At 53.5% G+C, this 17,220-nt stretch overlaps 7 protein-coding genes across 7 annotated transcripts; 3 read left to right on the top strand and 4 right to left on the bottom strand.

Annotated features, from left to right (window-relative positions):
- Positions 1-25: 25 nt before the first annotated feature.
- G647_10351 (uncharacterized protein) lies at positions 26-3,301 on the top strand (the record flags this gene model as incomplete). The annotated part of the gene is made up of 1 exon (XM_008726342.1): positions 26-3,301. The coding sequence occupies one exon, from the start codon at positions 26-28 to the stop codon at positions 3,299-3,301; it is 3,276 nt and encodes a 1,091-aa protein (XP_008724564.1).
- A 960-nt stretch (positions 3,302-4,261) lies between these two features.
- G647_10350 (uncharacterized protein) lies at positions 4,262-6,470 on the bottom strand (the record flags this gene model as incomplete). The annotated part of the gene is made up of 2 exons (XM_008726341.1): positions 4,262-6,346; positions 6,399-6,470. 2 exons carry the CDS (start codon positions 6,468-6,470, stop codon positions 4,262-4,264), a joined length of 2,157 nt encoding a protein of 718 aa, XP_008724563.1.
- Positions 6,471-6,834: 364 nt separating this feature from the next.
- Positions 6,835-8,856, bottom strand: G647_10349 (uncharacterized protein; the record flags this gene model as incomplete). Its single annotated transcript, XM_008726340.1, has 1 exon — positions 6,835-8,856. One exon carries the CDS (start codon positions 8,854-8,856, stop codon positions 6,835-6,837), a length of 2,022 nt encoding a protein of 673 aa, XP_008724562.1.
- Positions 8,857-9,109: 253 nt separating this feature from the next.
- On the top strand, positions 9,110-10,363 carry G647_10348 (uncharacterized protein; the record flags this gene model as incomplete). Its single annotated transcript, XM_008726339.1, has 2 exons — positions 9,110-10,079; positions 10,125-10,363. 2 exons carry the CDS (start codon positions 9,110-9,112, stop codon positions 10,361-10,363), a joined length of 1,209 nt encoding a protein of 402 aa, XP_008724561.1.
- Positions 10,364-10,375: 12 nt separating this feature from the next.
- G647_10347 (uncharacterized protein) lies at positions 10,376-11,062 on the bottom strand (the record flags this gene model as incomplete). Its single annotated transcript, XM_008726338.1, has 1 exon — positions 10,376-11,062. One exon carries the CDS (start codon positions 11,060-11,062, stop codon positions 10,376-10,378), a length of 687 nt encoding a protein of 228 aa, XP_008724560.1.
- Positions 11,063-11,567: 505 nt separating this feature from the next.
- On the top strand, positions 11,568-13,061 carry G647_10346 (uncharacterized protein; the record flags this gene model as incomplete). Its single annotated transcript, XM_008726337.1, has 1 exon — positions 11,568-13,061. One exon carries the CDS (start codon positions 11,568-11,570, stop codon positions 13,059-13,061), a length of 1,494 nt encoding a protein of 497 aa, XP_008724559.1.
- A 1,245-nt stretch (positions 13,062-14,306) lies between these two features.
- Positions 14,307-16,741, bottom strand: G647_10345 (uncharacterized protein; the record flags this gene model as incomplete). The annotated part of the gene is made up of 2 exons (XM_008726336.1): positions 14,307-14,644; positions 14,701-16,741. The coding sequence occupies 2 exons, from the start codon at positions 16,739-16,741 to the stop codon at positions 14,307-14,309; spliced, it is 2,379 nt and encodes a 792-aa protein (XP_008724558.1).
- Between the last annotated feature and the right edge of the window lie 479 nt (positions 16,742-17,220).

Here is a 17,220-nt window from a genome sequence, read left to right as displayed (position 1 = left end):
CAACGACCCGGCCCGTATTGTCAACATGGCTCTGAGCCTGAGTGAAGGCCGACGTCGTATGGCCTCAGGAAGAAGATACGTCTCCACTGAACACGGCGACCGTCGCGTTCTCTCCGTTACAGCACCCGTCAACCCAAGCAATACCGTTCGGAGACGAAGCATCGCCCCGTTTATGGCAACAAACCGTCGACTGTCGCAGAGCCGTTCTCCAGGACGCAGGTCTTCGGCTAAGCACCAGGACACTAGTGGAGGCTTGCCAAACCAGCCTCTCGACATGTCTGTGGATGAGCATGAGGACGATCTTGAGCTTGATCCTGGTTTTGCTGATGACGTCTCCCCCGCCACTGCAGCTCGTGTCGAAAAGGCAAAGGTCTATTTTGAGCTCGCCCACGAACATCGACGGCTTCTTTCGCACCTGCCTCCACTTCGGAGACCAGGCACACCAGCACCTCCAGGCGGACCCGAAACGCAACAAAAGGCCTACAATCCCCTACAATACGTCCGCAATCGGAAGTTGCGTATCTGGGAGAAGACTCCGATCAACAGCGAAGCCGAGGGATGGCACGATGTAGAGAAAGTCAGGGCTTGGGTCGATGCCGTGATCTCCAGTCACACCGAAACCCAGCACGACTCCCTAGAATGTGTTCGCTTACCTCCGCTTGATCTACGTACAGTGGAAACTGCTAATGAAGCCGCCGACGGCCCGGAAGAGGAGCCCAAGAGTACAGTGTCGCATCGAACACCCGATCAGCTCCACCCCAAGCCCAGTCGCCCTCGGTCTGACTGGGTCACTCATCCTGCTGATCTGATCGCTGACGCGTATTGGCTGGAGCAAGGCTTGAACAAGACGAAAATACAAGACAGAGACAACAATCTAATCTATCCGCCTGACACGCAGTTCAAATTCTCCGGATGGCGTAATCGTACCCCCGCCGTCGAAGTACCAAGTCGTCTGCAACAGCCATCTCCGCCCCCTGAGACTCACAATGATTCGTTCCGAGACCCGCCCCCGTCTGCCCTGCCCGAGTTACCAACATTCAAGTCGGCTCACCATCTCCACAGGAGTGGCCGCCATGGCCGGCGAAGGGATATCATCCGGGATTCATTGCAACCCAAGGAAGGCAGCAGTTCCCGAGAGCGGTCTCGAATCAGGAAGAAATTATTTCAGGATAGCAGCGATTCTGAATACTCAAGTCTGTCATCAAATGACGAACGTGGTCGTAAAAGACTGCGGCGGAAGAGACAGGAGGCTCCGACGACCGATACTTGGGAAGAACGACGTAGCCATTTGCAATCAAAGCGGCCTTCTCAACCGATTGGAAATGGGCACGGAGACTCGAGTCAAGGCTCCTCGGCGCCCACTTCGAAAAGAGGCTCGATCGATCATTCGGCACTCAACAAGCTGTTCCGGGTAGACAGTTTCAAGAAAGCCTCGCCACTGACTCGGTCTCGAAACAGGCAAGACGGATCGCGACCTCGGTCTGCCGCACAGGGGCCGAACAGATCAAGTCTCGAGCACGAGCCCCAACCACGCGCTTCCACTGATTATGATACCACGACGGCTCCGAATTCTCCGACCAACCTGGAATGGCCAAGTATCGCCATCAACCTCTCGCCGCCTCCCAGCCGACCCGGTTCGCCTGGAAGGAAACCAATCTCCACCATCTTACAGCCGTTCCATCGCAAGTCGCATAAAGAACAAGGGTCGATCAGCACAAATGACTTCGCGCACGTCCCACAGGCGCAATCGAGCCATGATCCAGTGAAGCCCACCAAAGCTGCTGATTCTCGTGGCCAAAGTCCGATGACGCGGGGTGTCAGTCCCTTGTCCAAGAATGGCTCACATTCAGTAGAAGCAGATGACATTGTCCCGCAAACGTCAAATGAGCAAAGGCACAGCGTGGCCAGCAAGGTCAGCACTCGTTCTACTGCGAACGCCGGAGGTGATCATTCAAGACTTCGTGGTATTTTCAAAGGAGGCCGCATTGCAGAAATTGTTGGCAATGAAGTGTCACGAGTAGGGGACTTTATCTGGAAACGTGAGCCTCCTACTTTATACAGGCACAGAGGTTCAGCCTCGGAAGGCAGTATCCGCTCGTTTGCGTCCGATTCGGACAAGGAACATCATCACCAACAGAACGGAACGGTTTTGAAGACTCCGCCACCACTTGCGCGCTCGAGGTCCTCTACCCTTGAAAGCACTCCCAGCGATCAGGTCTCCCCGATTACCACGAAAGCGGGTTCTTCCAATAATGATCGGCCTCGTTACAACAACCCTAACCTGCCAACTTTCACCTCGCCTTTTCAGAGGGATCGCGATCAACAAGAAAAGAAGCAAGGCCTATTGGCCCCAGAAGATGCCCTCATTCGAAAAGACCCTGCTGACAACACGCCCCATCTCACAGTCAGGCCACGGTCGAATTCTCGTTCGCCACGACTTGCCCAGCTGCCGAAACTCGATACCGGCACGCCCAATACGCCCAATGAGTTGAATAGGCAGAATACGTACGGATTCGGTGCCGCGCTCGATCTAAGTCGATCCAGGGATGCTTCAGATCAACTTAACTCCGTCTTAGGTCCTGTCACAGGTCTCACTCGTCTTCGGCCTGTGAAATCTGCGGGTGATGTCTCGAGCGGCGGTGGTTCTCAGGCCGGATTAGAGAACCGCGAGGCTGGAGATGTCACTTGGCGAGACATTGAACGTGCCTATGCCTTGTTGTACACTTCTACAGTCAAAGCCCGAGAGATTGGTCGCCGGGCAGATGATTCCGGGGAGGAGCTTCCAAAGTACCTGTACGAAAGCCTCACAGCGGAGAACAAGGCCTTACATTCAACTAACCCGCTTCGTGTGAGGAAACGAGAACGGCATATTGTCGCAGCCCAGAATATCATGAAGACTCTGGACGGCCATTCCTCGACTTTCAACACTAAACTCCACTCCTTCACCAGTTCTTTGATCCCGGCATTGCACATCCAGCTACAGAGCCTCGAAGACCAAGTCGAAAATACCATGACACCACAGGTCCGTGTGACGGCCGATTCCGCAGGCGAGCTCTCCATGAAACTCTCCACAACCTCGACTCTTGCTGTGAAGGAACTCAACGATACGATCGACGTTGCGTTTCGCCGCAAGCGGAGAGGCCCGATTCGACTTTTCAGGAAAATGTGGTTTGCCGGGATTGAGTGGACGGTGGTGGGGTTGCTGTGGCTAATCTGGGCGGTTGTGAGTGTCATTCAGGCAATACTGGGGGTGGGTAGGTGCCTGATAGGGGGGGCCAGATGGATGTTCTGGCTCGAATGACGCGGAAGGATTTTCCCTTCCTATTGCCGACCAAGGGTTGAGACATTGGGAATAGAAAACGGACCCCGGACTTCTCCAGCATGAAGGATTATCTGTGGAGCACAAGGTGACGCTTGCGTGCGGTGTTGGCTTATCCAGCAAAGGGAGGCACTGGCTGGCAAGCCCACCGGCGCATAGGAATTGAACAAAGCAGAGAGAGAGAGGGAACGGCTCCTCCCTTCGCGGTTTGGTTATTTCAGCCTTGTGGTGTTTTGAACTACTACGCCCGTATACTATATTATATAAGTTTGTAATAGACGCATTGGATGACGACGACATCCACGTGAGAATTGTGAGATGTTCGTCCTGGTGAGAAGCCATGAAGAAGCTGGTGTCGAGGAGAAGTCGTACCGACTCCTTCAACTCTTATGCGCATGAAAGATAGAGTATATATTTTACCCTCCCGAGTCACCCCGGACGGTGTAATCAATCTGTTTTGTCCATGACTTGATGCATAAGATGTTGTCGCGGAGAGCATGGACGAACTCCTGCTCATTAAACACACCCTGTATACTTACTTATACTCGGTACACACTGCAACGGGATCCGTGGATCCACTGCCTGCTGTGGTTGGACACCGAGACCGCAGTGGCAAGGCTGGATTCCGTGAGCTTTAGAACTGAGGGCAACAACCCCGACTCAAGCAAGGACAGGCATGCAGGCGGGGACGTTACAGTAAGTGGTATGGTATGGCGCCCTACAATTTGATATCTCGGGTTGTTTACAGCGCGTAATCGTGGAGGACAAGCTCACGGAGTTTCTAGAATAACGATATACCGAAGACCTTCTGTCTGTCCATGCCGGGTCTGCGTATCTCCACAGAACTTTTACTGTACAGTGCACCTCGATTGCGCAGCGTTCTGCGACTTTTCTTTCTCTTTTTCCAAAGGCCTGCTGTCTCCGTCTGGGGGGGGCGTTCACTTATCCGACCCTCAAGCACTGTAATCGTGCTTCGGTTTCAATAACGTCCAACGCCTGCTGCACCTCGAGCGCTTTCCTAACGTCGCTCAACCAGTCCCTCGACAACACTTTGGCCCACCCTTGCAGGGAATTCATCTCTCTTGCCGCACCGTCGAGATCACCTTCCTCAAGCAAAGTCTCCGTGCGAGTGAGGACGCTTTCCACGTCGGAGCCGGTGGGTTGTCCGCGCTTCTTGAACAGTACATTCGAGAGGACAAGCGAAGCCGCATGTGAAGCGATACCAGCATTCTCAGGTAGCAGGGAAGCTTTCCTTACTTCACTTGCGACGCGACGGAACCGGTCGATCAGCTGTGGTTGTGACGGGATCCCCTTCTGGTATGCAGCAGGGTTAATGCTTGCGATGGCGGCGTCGACGACAGGATCGCCTTCGGCCACAAGTTTCAATGCCGCCATTTCACGCACAAACGCTCTGGGCTTCGCGTCCGAGGCGGCCGAAGCGGCGAGAGAGGAGCGCACGGCATCGACTGCAACTTGGAGTTTCTGTGTTGCCAGGTTGGAATCAATCACGCCATTCCAATTCGAGGTGAGCTCAGTGAGCGAATCCACGTTGGAAGACAGGTCTGAGAGTTTGCTCAATCGTCCCTGGCGCTCGGCTTCCACTAGATCCTTCACTTGCGCGACGAAATCGCGCTTCATCTCGATCGCTTGCTCAGCGAGTTCGTTCTTCAGACGCTGCTCGGCTAGTTCTGTGCTGCGTTGCACTTCAGTCTTTACCTTCTCTTCGTAGACCTGAGCCAGTCGCGCGCGTTCGGTCTCGAATTCTTCACGGTATCGGGCATCATCTTCGGCTTGGGCGGTTTCAATGCGCTTCAGCAGTTGTTTGGCACCTTCATCAAACTCTCTGTGTGCCTGAGCAATGCGCTCTTCGGCCGCCTTGCGCTCTGCATCACGTAAGGCAGTGATCTTGCTGGCGACTTGTTCGAGCGATTCTTTGGCCTTGGCCATTGGTAGGGAATACTTGTTGGCAGCATCGGCGGAGTCAGAGTTTACCACCGTGATCAGATCGTTGACAATCTTCACCAGCTCCTGTACCACAGGCTCATCGGCATTGGGCACGGTTAGAGGCGAGATTTGTGAGACCGGGGGAATGGCAGGCGGCCTTGTATCGGCAGTTGAAGAGGCCGTGGGAGCCTCTGGACTCGTCTCGGGCGAAGGCGGAGGAGAAGGCGGTTTCGCAGAGGTGTCGGCTGATTTGGAAAGCTCCGCGGGTGCGGTCTCTTTTGGTTTTGCTTCCTGTTTGGCTGCGGCGCCCTTCTTTGCAGTCTCGACAGAAATACTCCTCTCTTTGGAAGTCGCCCCTGAAGGGTCTTGTTTCGCATCAGTAGCCTCTTTTGAAGTGACTGGCGCCCCTGCATCGACTGCGCTCATATGCTTGCCCTTTTGGGTGACATCGCTTCCCTTGTCCGGCTCTTCGACCGCTCGCCAGGACAGTCCAGACTTCTCAGGAATGGTGGTGACCTTGTCCTGCCCCTGCGCATCTGATCGAGGCGAGCGCGTTACGTTGTGCCTGGCATTTGGGAACCGCTTCTTGAATGCGCGTTCCTCAAAATACAGAACTGATTCCTCCCCAAACGGAACGTATTCGGTGAAGAAATCGTGGAAGTTGTCGTTTCTCAATGCATAGAAGACAGCCCCTCCATAGCCAAGTGCAGACAGACCGATGAGGTAGAGAAGAAAACGAAAACGGGAGAATCGTTTCCTGGGAGGTGGAGTGGGTTTCTGCGACGGAGGTGGTGGAGGAGACGGTTCAGCTGGGCTAACAGTCGAGGAAGATGTGGGCGGGGCCGTTTGAGTCTTCGCAGGCGGACTAGGGGGTGCCAATGGGACGTTTTGCGGAGGAATAGTTGAGTCGGAGGAAGGTGTAGCAGGTGTTGCAGCGGTGGTGGTTTTGGGAGCTGGTGCACCAGGACCACCAGGGCCCAAGGGGACTTCTGTCTTGACCGGAGCTGATTTGGATTGGCTGCCTGGTAGAAAGGCCGGATCTGAGCTTAACATTGATTCATTCCTCTCTGCGAAGGTCCTCCGCTGTTGGCGACGTGTTAGTCGTCTGTGCTCGGTTCACCATGTTCAAGCGTACCTGGGATAATCCAGCTTGAGCGACCAGCTGCCTGCGCAGGTGTGCGCTGACAGGCCTTGCTAGACGCAGCATCTTGACCTGCGCTGCCCGCGTCCAGGCTCTTGTTCAAACGAGGGTTAAGATCCTAGGGGACATCGACCGTGCTGTTGATTGAAGATTTTGGAGCTGCGCCGCATTTCAGAAGCTCCGGCGTACACATGCTGCTTTAACGCGACTCACGTGACCAGGCTCTAAACGACTGGACAGTCACCTAACAGTCGGCAGCCACAGCAATTGAACTCATCAGACAAGCACTCACTTCGTATCTACTGAGTGCAATGATCGGTATGGCAGTGTCGACGTCTATAATGGATGCTGGCTTTTTGGACTCTAACCCGCAACGCCATGCTAAAGAGCAAACTTCTTGACGACCACCAGCATTCGTACTGTGCATGCTTCATCTCCTTCCACTCGCTTCCAACTTTCTTCGCTTGCTCCGCAGCTTTTCTGCCTGTACGTCACGCTTGTTGTTCGAGTACTGCATCTTTTCGAACAGTTTCCGCTTCTTGTTGCTCATCATCATCTTCTGGCGCTCGATTTCCTCGTCCTTCCTTGTCCGCTCCAGCTGTCGAGCTTTGATGACCTTCGTGTTTTTGTCAGTCCCATTCACGTCGGGTTTCACAGCTCGGCCGGCTGCTTCAGCTTCAAGTTCTTTCTGATGTTGGGCTTCCTCATCAAGGTCAGACGTCTCCTCCGCAGCGTCTTCGAAGCCAGCGAAAACATTTTGATCGTGCTCATCCGAATCAGATTCTTCTTCTGACCCTGCAACATCCATTTCACCAGCGTCGATATCCTCGTCCCCATCCTCGCCATCTTTCTCGCTATGCTCATTGTCCTCAACATCGTCTTCTCCAGCGATGTGACCAGCCTCTTCTGCCAGCTCCTCATCTTCTTCATGTGCAGCGGCTTCGGCCTCGCCTTCTAGCTCCTGCTCTTCTAGAGTTGCTCTTGGATCGTATTGGCCACTCGTGGGTTTGATCCAAGGACTCAGATGAGGAGGTAGAGTTTCTCCAGGCGCGTAGAGATTGGTTGGCAACAGCTTCCCCTCGTTCACGCAGTCCCATATCCATTGTGGCTGGACATAGATCCTGCCCGGCATGATAAACCCAGGCTTGACCATCTGGAGGTTCTGGTCCTTCGTCTCTTCCTGGCCCTGCAAAGTGGGAAGCGGTTGCGCCGGGGCAGGTCTGTCAACAATCTGGTGTGTGATCCTTGGGTCGGTCTCGTCATGCGTGAAGGCTCCTTCGCCGAGCACATTGTCCCAGCCAACTCGCTTGCAGCCAAATGCTCTCAGCAGAAATTCAATGGGGTGGCGGGGTGCTTCGCGGGAGATGAAGAATGTAAAGTCGGAGAAGAGCCGCGCGGCATCTTCAGAGGTCACATCCGGCTGGGGCAGGGTGTCGCCCTCCGGTGCTGCAGGTGTAAATGTATCAATGCCGTTGGTTTCTGGTTGGTCTTCTGGCTGCTCGTCTTGCTCGACTCTCCCATCTGCTGCGGTTTCCCGGGCGATCTTGTCAATTTGAGCCTGCACCACCTCTGTGTTCCCATTCTGTGCATGTCCGTTGCCGATCGTATACTGTTCTTGGCCTTGATCAATGGCGCCGGCCACTTGACGACCCTCGAGAGTGAAGGCTGCCAACTCAGCGCCTCGCTCGTCACTTGCCGTATCAAACTTAGGAGGATATACAAGACCGATTGAGGTGTAGAGCCTGTAATTGACGAAGCCCAGAAGGGTGCAGTAAAACTCCACAAATGTGCCCATTATCCTGTAGTCCACATCTTGAGTCACTCGCTGCACAAATTTGTACGGCACCAGCCACATGATGTCTTGGCCCTGGATGGTCGCCTGATAGTAGATGCCCTTGATCGAAAGGAAGGATTTGCGAAGCGAGTTTGTGGCGATGAGGTAGTGCTCGAATTCGTGGCAGAGACGCTGACAACGAGAAATGACCCTGGCAGGGACTTCAGTGGTTGAGGGCAGGTTGGCAAAGAGGAACAATAGGGAGAGCGCATCATCGAGATCTCTGAGGGCATCGACAAAGGTAGGATATCGTTCTCGCACAATATGGTCCAATTTGATCGTGCGCATGCCATGTTTCTCCAACCGCACTGCATCCTGCACTTCGTTGCGACCAAGCGATCGGGCGATCTTCTTCTCGAGTGCCTTCTGTTCCCGGAATTTGCCCAGTAATGGCTCATGCAGAAGGTACTGGATATCTTTGGTGTAGTAGAAGGTGGTGGAGTGGGTGGCAGACTTGCTTGCTTTTTTGATATTTCTCGGCTCTCGAGGGTAGATGCCTTTGAAAATGCAGAGTCTTCGAAAGTCCGGTAGAGATATCTGGAGTTTGCGCACAGCTTGGGTTCTGGTGATATAGTTCTTTGCCTGGCCGGATTGGCCCTTCTTCTTCTGTTTTCCCATAGCGGACTCTTGCAGCAGGACGGATTGGCACAATTGCAAAGACAGAACAAAATGCTGCGGGAGAAAAAGTTCATGATGTGGAGAAATTCGGCCGCAGTTTTGATCTTTCGCTGATTAGATTAGATGCGATCAGATTCACCTCCACTCCTAGTTCCGGCCACATCAGCCTCGATCAACCTCCTTTTCGCACCTGCATTTCCTACCACCACAAACCATTTCCGATGCGGGCCAGGAAGCCCGGGCTATAACAGCAATGTCGATATCGCTGGACCGCAAGACGGTGGCGATATACGCGGGAGCAGCGCTACTACGACTCCTCGTGTTTGTCGCGTTCCCCGGCATCACCGACTTTCTCACCACCCGGGTCGAGATATCGACCCCCATATCCAGCTTCAAGAGACTCCAGGAAGGCCTTTTTCTGTACAAACATGGCTTATCCCCTTACGACGGTGGCGTCTTCCACCAGGCTCCACTGCTCCTTGTCATCTTTGAGATAGTCCCATCTACGGTTATCTTCACCGGCCTGGACATTCTGAACGCAGTATCCCTCCATTCTATCGCAGACAACCTCCAGCTTCCGAGCCCTCGGTTCCAGAAGCTGGACGGGTCACTCATTGCAGCGGCCTATCTGTCCAATCCTTTTACCATCCTGTCCTGCCTTGGGCGGAGCACCAGTCTCTTCACAAATGCGGCCATCATTCAAGCAGTCCTGCATGCTTCCTCGGGAGATGCAATCCGAGCCATGTTGGGCCTGGCCATCGGCACATATCTGTCCATGTATCCAGCTCTGCTCCTACCACCGACTCTGCTCCTGCTCCACAACCAAAAATCGGCGTCAACTTCCTTTGCCACCTCGATTCTATCCTACGTTGGAGGACTGGCAGCTCTACTGGCAACTGTACCAGTCTTGACCCACGGCTTCTGGGACTTCCTGGCATCGTGCTACGGCGCACAGATCACCGTGACTGATTTGACACCCAATGTCGGACTGTGGTGGTACTTCTTCATCGAGATCTTCGATTCCTTCCGGGACTTTTTCATCGGTGTCTTCTGGCTGCACCTCGTCGGCTACGTCGGAGGCATGACTCTCCGACTTCAAAACCAACCTCTTTTTGTCATTACCAGCCTCCTCGGGCTGTTCGCTATTTTTAAGCCATACCCAAGCATAGCCGACGTGTCGCTATATCTTGGGTTTCTTCCTTTGTACCAACATGTTCTTCCCTGTAAGACCATCCCGCCGAGCCTCGTGCAGACGCTGACTGGCCCAGTAACTCGATACACATTCATAGCAGCTTCGGTCTTGCTGTACTCGACCCTGCTTGGGCCTGCATTCCACCACTTGTGGATATACGCCGGGTCTGGGAATGCCAACTTTTTCTATGCCATCACTCTGGTTTGGAGTCTGGGCCTCACCATCCTGGTGGGAGACACGTTGTTCGCCGTGATGCGCGACGAATGGGAGATCGAACGACCCGAAATGAAGGGGAAGAGTGTGCGCCAAATATAGACGACAATCGCATCAGCGCTTCAATTGCTTCGACAGGATGATGTAGCTTGGTTCCTTCACTGTGCCATTTCTGAGTTTCCGAGGACCAGGTGAGAAGTCGTCTTCTTGGTAGCCCAACTTGGTATACCAGTCAACAGCCCTCGTGTTCGCCCGAAAGACAGTCAACATGACTTTCGCGAGACCGATATTGCGGGCAATTTGTTCCGCTAAATCCATCAGCTGCTTGCCCAATCCTTTGCCCTGCCACTGTGGAAAGAAGTGAATCTCGTATATGTAGAGGACTTCGCAGCCGTCTTCGTACGTGACCATGAAGGACACGAAGCCAGCCAGCGTGCTTTCGCCGAAAAGCGTGATGTATTTCATGTCCGGCAGCTTCATCTCCTTCCTCTTCTTGCTGACCGACCACCCAAAGTCCGAGTTCTCGTAATCATGAGCACTGGTGTGCTCGATCAACCTCAGACATATCTCCCGCCGAGACTCCGACAGGCTCGCAGCATCATCTACTCCCACACTATCTAGCTTTGGGTCACTGGACCACAACTTCAGGCGCGCCTCGTGCGGGTCGTACTTGCGGAAGAACTCCTGGCATGACAAAGCATTCACTGTCTCCACGGTTTTCCCCTCCGTATCTGCCCGATCTTGAGACTTCTTTCTGTTCGGCCACGTTGTTCCTCGCTTGACGCGCTTGGAACCCGACATGGCGCTGATCGTTCACTCACAGTCGAGGGACGATCGCGACGCGTTCTCTGAAGAAATGTCGTGGGGAATGAGGAGCCGCATACTGCACCGTACTCGACCGTATCAACCAACGTCGATAGGTTGCACGTGACGGCTTTTTCCACCGGCAGGATGACATCAGGGGAGATCTCCGCATCTGCACTGGAGCTTCTCGCCGTGAAGTGATTGAATTCGATACCAGCCCCACGACTTGAGCCAGTAAGACGTGGTTGAACTCTTCCCACCAGTGGATATGACCCTTCTTGTCGGGACGAGGTGATACCTGATTGGTAATGACTTAATTGCTCGAAGAGGAGGGCACATCACCAGGACGAAAACAGGCCGCTCCTCTATAACGTTCTTTTCTCCTTCGCCCACAATGGCCTCTCTATATATCCGCACGTTGCTCTCCTCCTCGCGGCCCCGTCTTCCCTCATCCATATACCGCTCAGCCCACCCTTCCTATCGCGTGGTGTCCACAGCCAAGATGTCCTCCGCACCCAAGCTCAAGGACCCCTCCCTCCTCATCCAACAAGCCTTTGTCGACGGTAAATTCGTTGACGCCGCCTCTTCGCAGACCTTTGACGTCCACGACCCCGGCAACGGGAAGAAGATAGGAACATGCCCCGAGTTCAGCGCTGACGATACGAACAAGGCTATCGCCGCGGCAACAGAGGCATTCGACTCATTCAAGAAGACCCTGCCCCGGGAAAGAGCGACATTACTGCGGAAATGGTATAATCTAATGGTCGAAAATGCCGACGACCTGGCGACACTGATAACGTGGGAGAATGGGAAACCCTTCAACGACGCCAAAGGAGAGGTCACGTACGCGGCGAACTTCTTCCAGTGGTTCAGCGAGGAGGCGCCTCGAGTGTATGGCGATACAATCCCGGCCTCCGTCCCCGGAAACAGAGTCATGACACTCAAGCAGCCTGTTGGCGTATGCGGTCTCATCACACCCTGGAATTTCCCTGCCGCCATGATCACAAGAAAAATCGGCCCCGCCATCGCCGCGGGGTGTACAGTCGTGGCTAAATCGCCTGGTGAAACACCCTTTACCGCCAATGCGCTGGCTGAATTGTCTCGCCGGGCGGGCTTCCCTCCGGGCGTGATCAACATCATTACAGCACTCAAGAATACGGCCGAGGTCGGTTCCATCCTCACCTCAGACCCGCGAGTGAAGAAAGTTTCCTTTACCGGCAGCACGAACGTCGGCAAACTCCTGATGAAACAAGCAAGCAGCACGCTCAAGAAACTCTCGTTTGAGCTAGGCGGGAACGCACCCTTTATCGTTTTCGACGACGCGCCCGACCTGGACGCAGCAGTCGCTGGCGCCATTGCATGCAAGTTCCGCAGCTCCGGACAGACGTGCGTGTGTGCAAACAGGATATACGTCCAAGAAGGGATTTACGACGAATTCGCCAAACGGTTTGCCGAGAAGGTCGGAAACTTCAAGGTCGGGTACGGCTTTGACGACAACATCACCCACGGGCCAGTGATTCACGACCGCGCGATCGAAAAAGTTGACTCTCACGTTCGAGACGCGGAAAAGAAAGGTGGTAAAGTTATCGTCGGAGGGAAGAAATTGCCCGACTTGGGCTCGAATTTCTATGCGCCCACGGTCATCACGAATGTCACGAATGACATGGCGATCGCTCATGAGGAGACATTTGGACCCGTGGCAGGTTTATTCCCCTTCAAGACGGAGAAAGAAGTCGTTGCCTTGGCGAACGACACCGAGGTTGGGCTGGCCGGTTATTTCTACTCGCGGGACATTGGCAGGATCTACAGAGTTGCCGAGGCCCTTGAGGTGGGCATGGTTGGCGTGAATACCGGTCTGATCTCGGATCCCGGCTCCCCGTTCGGCGGAGTGAAACAGAGTGGATTCGGAAGGGAAGGAAGTAAATATGGGATCGAGGAGTATCTGACCATCAAGAGCATCACTGTTGGTAATATCAGCAATGATCTGCAGGGCTGATGAGTGGATGCTGAAAGGGAAAAAAACAACTTCTGTACTGTACCCTACCCTAGCAGTTTGAAAAAGGTGAAAATACAGCAACTTGTGGTTCCGTGATCTCACCAGACAGTCATCAAAGTGCTGTTCTCCAGACGTTTTGTACCTGTTGGCCGTGAACTTTGTCCGTATCAGTCAGTCCACAGCCGTGGGTACATTCAGACACACTTCCACTAGTACCGCCAGGAAGCACGCAGAGCAGGCTACTGTACGGAGTGACCTTGGCTCGTAACGTACCTACAGTAGGCATCGGGGTAGGGAGTGGACTTACAAGTAAGAATAGCTGTGTGAACTGGGATGGCCAATGGGCCGATGGCGAGGCTGCCCTAGAAACGGATGCCGCTGTGACACACTAGGAGGGAGGATGAGGTAGGGAAAAACAAGACGAGGCCACGAGTAGGCCACGAGTACGGAGTACTCCCGTGCATAATGTAGTCCCACCGTCCAAGTCCCTGTCCTGCAGGATGCAGCACATATTAGTACATGGATTCCTGTCCGTGATGTCTTTTGTATCCTGGATGGTGTCGTCCTGACCTTAGATCGTACTCCACTAGATCGTGTTCGTGTCCGTGTCCTTGTTCTACCCCGTGTACTGTACCAATACAGTGGAATGGATCAAACCTGTGGCAACGCAGCGTGATGGTACCAAACGCGATAGGGAGCTGGGTATCGAGGCTACGACTGTGCGAAGGAATTGCACGACGATTGCTACGTACCGATGTACTGATTGGTAGCTACTTAGTTATGTTTGCTGCTGAAATACTTGTCCGCTTCGAAATGCAATACTGTAGTCCTCAACGTAGCTGCGCGCAAGCAGCTACAAGCCTGTATGTCCGTATCTGAAAGCAGCGCTCTGTCATCTGATGGACAAACTCACGCAGATTTTGCGTCGTTCTGGAAGCTGGCGACTCCCGAGTGAACAGGACTATCTGGGATGCGAACGGTTTTGTCGGCAACTTGTTCGCGCTGGATTCAAGTCGGAGCTCGAACGAACGTCGAGGTCGTCGTGTTGTATCCGCCATCGTCGCCGAACTTAAGTCGAAATGTCAAGCTCTAGTTTTGCGTCGGCGCCGATGCTCCTCGCGTGCTGCTGGTGGGATTGATTGTTGTCAGAATGGTCCACTTGACTCTTTGGATCCGTCATCACCCGTCCCCTCTTTGCCTGTGGTTTCCCGTCGCGCCTATCATACCCATTTCTGTGATCCTGTCTCAACTGTACTGTTCCTTCGCCATTGCCCGTGCCTTCGCTGCAAGTTCGTTGATCTCCTCCATCTGCGAGTGCGCCTTCGACAACATGCGCTCGCAGTCCGCTCCGTAATCGGGGAATGTCTTGAACAACCTTTCCTTGCCATCCTTGGGCCGGATCGCGTCGAGATCGGACTCTATGGCCTCGACTGTGGCTCTCAGAGCAGTTTTGATACTACCCGAGGCTCGGTTGATGATCTCCCGGAATTCCTCGAACAGTCGAGATCTGAAGTCATGGACAAAATCTTCCCTGGAAACCCGCTGCTGGAGGATACCGTGGCGTTTCTTCGTAGCGGCATGTCCTGTTTTCCGTTAGTCACGTTCACCTGGAAACGCAAAGAAGGTGCATCGTATGTACCGCATAGTCGACCGGCTTCGCGGTACGTCTCAAGCATACAATCCACAATGTAAGACTCCTGATGGGCACCGTTTGCGTCGAGCCTCATCTGTCCCAGATCTTTCATGTATGTCTTTCTGGCATTTTCCAAGGCGATTCTCAGAATGTACAGTCGGTTCAGGAGTGATTTCTCGAAGTTTGCAGGTGCGTGAAGCTCGCGGCACTGCGCAGCGTATGTCGTCACGCGTTCTGTAATATTAGCCTGAAGGATATTCAGAAGAGGATCGGTTTGCACCTCGAAGTCGTGCCAGCTTTGACCCATCACTTCGTCGTTGAAGCACTTCAAGAGCTCCGCATTCCAGCATCTTGGACCAATGCGAACGGTGCGATAGTTCCCGTCGTGCCGGGCCCATGAGCCCACTGATGCATGTGGCCATGATTCCCAAACTCGAGCCACATCGTGACAAGCCTTGCAGATTTTCCCAGCACCCTCCTCCAGAGGAGAATTTACGCACTTCTCAAAGACATCGTGCATCCTCATAACCCATTCCGAGAGGAATTCATGACATACCTCAAGCTCCGCCGCTTCTGGAAGACGTGGACGACTCTCAAGCTCCGGGTCTACCCTGCAAGACTCTACCCAATTGCCGAAGGAACCTATCAATGCTGGGATCTCCTTTGCCAGGAGGAGATCCGTAGCTTTGAACAGCGGCTCCGCGGGAAGGTCTTCGAGGTGCTGTCGGAGTGCAGGAATGCCACTTAGCTCCCTCTCAGCTTCTGTTTTGGCCTTCGAGTACAAAGAATTGTCGATGCAGAAGACGTTGAAGTTTCCGTTCTGGACATACGACCCATATTTTCGCTTCAAGTCTTTCCCGACCCTCTCGTTTCGAGTATTGATCAGCAGAGTGTCAAGTTTACGCTGGGCGTCCTTGGCGGCTTTCTCGTCCTGTTTCTCGGCCTGCCGGATTTCATCCCTTGCTTTGCTGACTTTGGCGCGGCCAACCATTTTCTCCAAGGTCCCATTGCATTCCAAACCTGCCGCAGAATGTGTGCATATAATAGTGATATTGAGACATGCAGCCTGCTGGGCTTCGGCCTTTGCCCGCATGAGCTCCAAGTTCTGCGGGACAATGGGTAGATCGCAGGCCCGAGAGATGTCTACCACGAGGCATAGATCGTCGCACTTACTTTGAGCTTTGCGGGCTGCTCTGATTCTCGCAAGATTCGTGTCGTTGAATCCAGGCAGGTCAACCAAAGTGAGGCCTCGGCTCAGGATACCAATATTGGAAAAGATAGAGAGACGTTTGACGAAAGGCCAGAGACCGCGGTCTTGGAGAAGTGACTGTTGATCCTGACATTCCTCTTCATCTTGCGCTTCTTGGATCCAGGTGCCATCGTCCTGCATATCGTCTGGAAACTGGAGTTGCTGACAGCATTTGTCCAGATGCTGTTTCGCCCGCTCTATGCTTTCGTCGTCGTCGCCGTGCTCGAGCAAGTCCATGTCAAAGTCTTCGAGGTCTCCAAAGGCTGCCTGGAAGATGTCCTGCGCTGCCTTGCCGTCGTCATAAATCTTTTGGTCCTGGAGATCTCGGCCCTCCTGATCGACCGTCGAAATCCGGGAAAAGTCGCGTAGCAAGTCACCCACATATTCGCCGAGCTCTCCCTTAGACATCAATTTGCATTCCAACGTGAACACAGAATGATGTCTCTTCTGGCAGATGCGATATTCTGCGGCGAAAGGTGTGACAGCAGAACCGCAAGCACCAGTTCTTGCTACGCCGACCTGGTCGAGGACGGAGTTGAGGGAGCTGCTCTTTCCAGCACCCGAGTTGCCAATGAACCCAATCAATCTCTCAGTAGGAATTTGAACGTTTGCCAGAGACTCGGCTTCTTGAAGCAGTCGTTGTGGAAGTTCGTGTGGACATTTTTTCAGTTCGCGGGCAATCAGTTCAGCAAGGTTTCTACCTTGGGTTGCCGCCAATTCGAAGGAAGGTTCCCGGAAGGGTGGGTATGTCAACCTCACTGCTGCAGCTTGATCTCTAGTTGCAATGATCTCGCTCATCGTGTCTGCAAGCCTTTGGGTATGTATTTCAGGGCGTGGCTCAGAGTGGTATTAACAGCAGGAGTAAATATCGCTTCACTGACCTGCCAACTGCAAGGGTGAAGCGAAGGAAACAGAACTTGAAGGGGTGGTTGAGTAGTACAGAATGTGAGATGAGAGTGGAGTGAGACAGAGCAGTAGTCAGCAGCGGCCGAGATCGGTGGGGATGTGATGATTCTAAGCTCGTCTCAAGACGCCAGGGTCCAAGCAGGTGTAGTATGTGAGATTTTGATCGAGGCGTAATCGTGTCCTAGAGTGTTTGGAGAGAGTATACTTTTGAAATTCAGAGGATATTCTCATGGTAGGAATGAAGGTAAGTAAGAGAAGAGAGATCTGCTGAATAATGTTAGAGAGGAAGTGGGCTGAGTTTAAAGAAGAAGATAATAAAGAAGGGGAAGAGGGAGAAGAGGGAGAAGAGGGAGAAGAGGGAGAAGAGGGAG

This window comes from Cladophialophora carrionii (genome assembly GCF_000365165.1).
Source record: "Cladophialophora carrionii CBS 160.54 unplaced genomic scaffold supercont1.14, whole genome shotgun sequence".
NCBI classification, from domain to species: Eukaryota; Fungi; Ascomycota; class Eurotiomycetes; order Chaetothyriales; family Herpotrichiellaceae; genus Cladophialophora; species Cladophialophora carrionii.
Note: the sequence above shows the minus strand (reverse complement) of the source record. Positions and strands in the feature narration are given on the sequence as shown.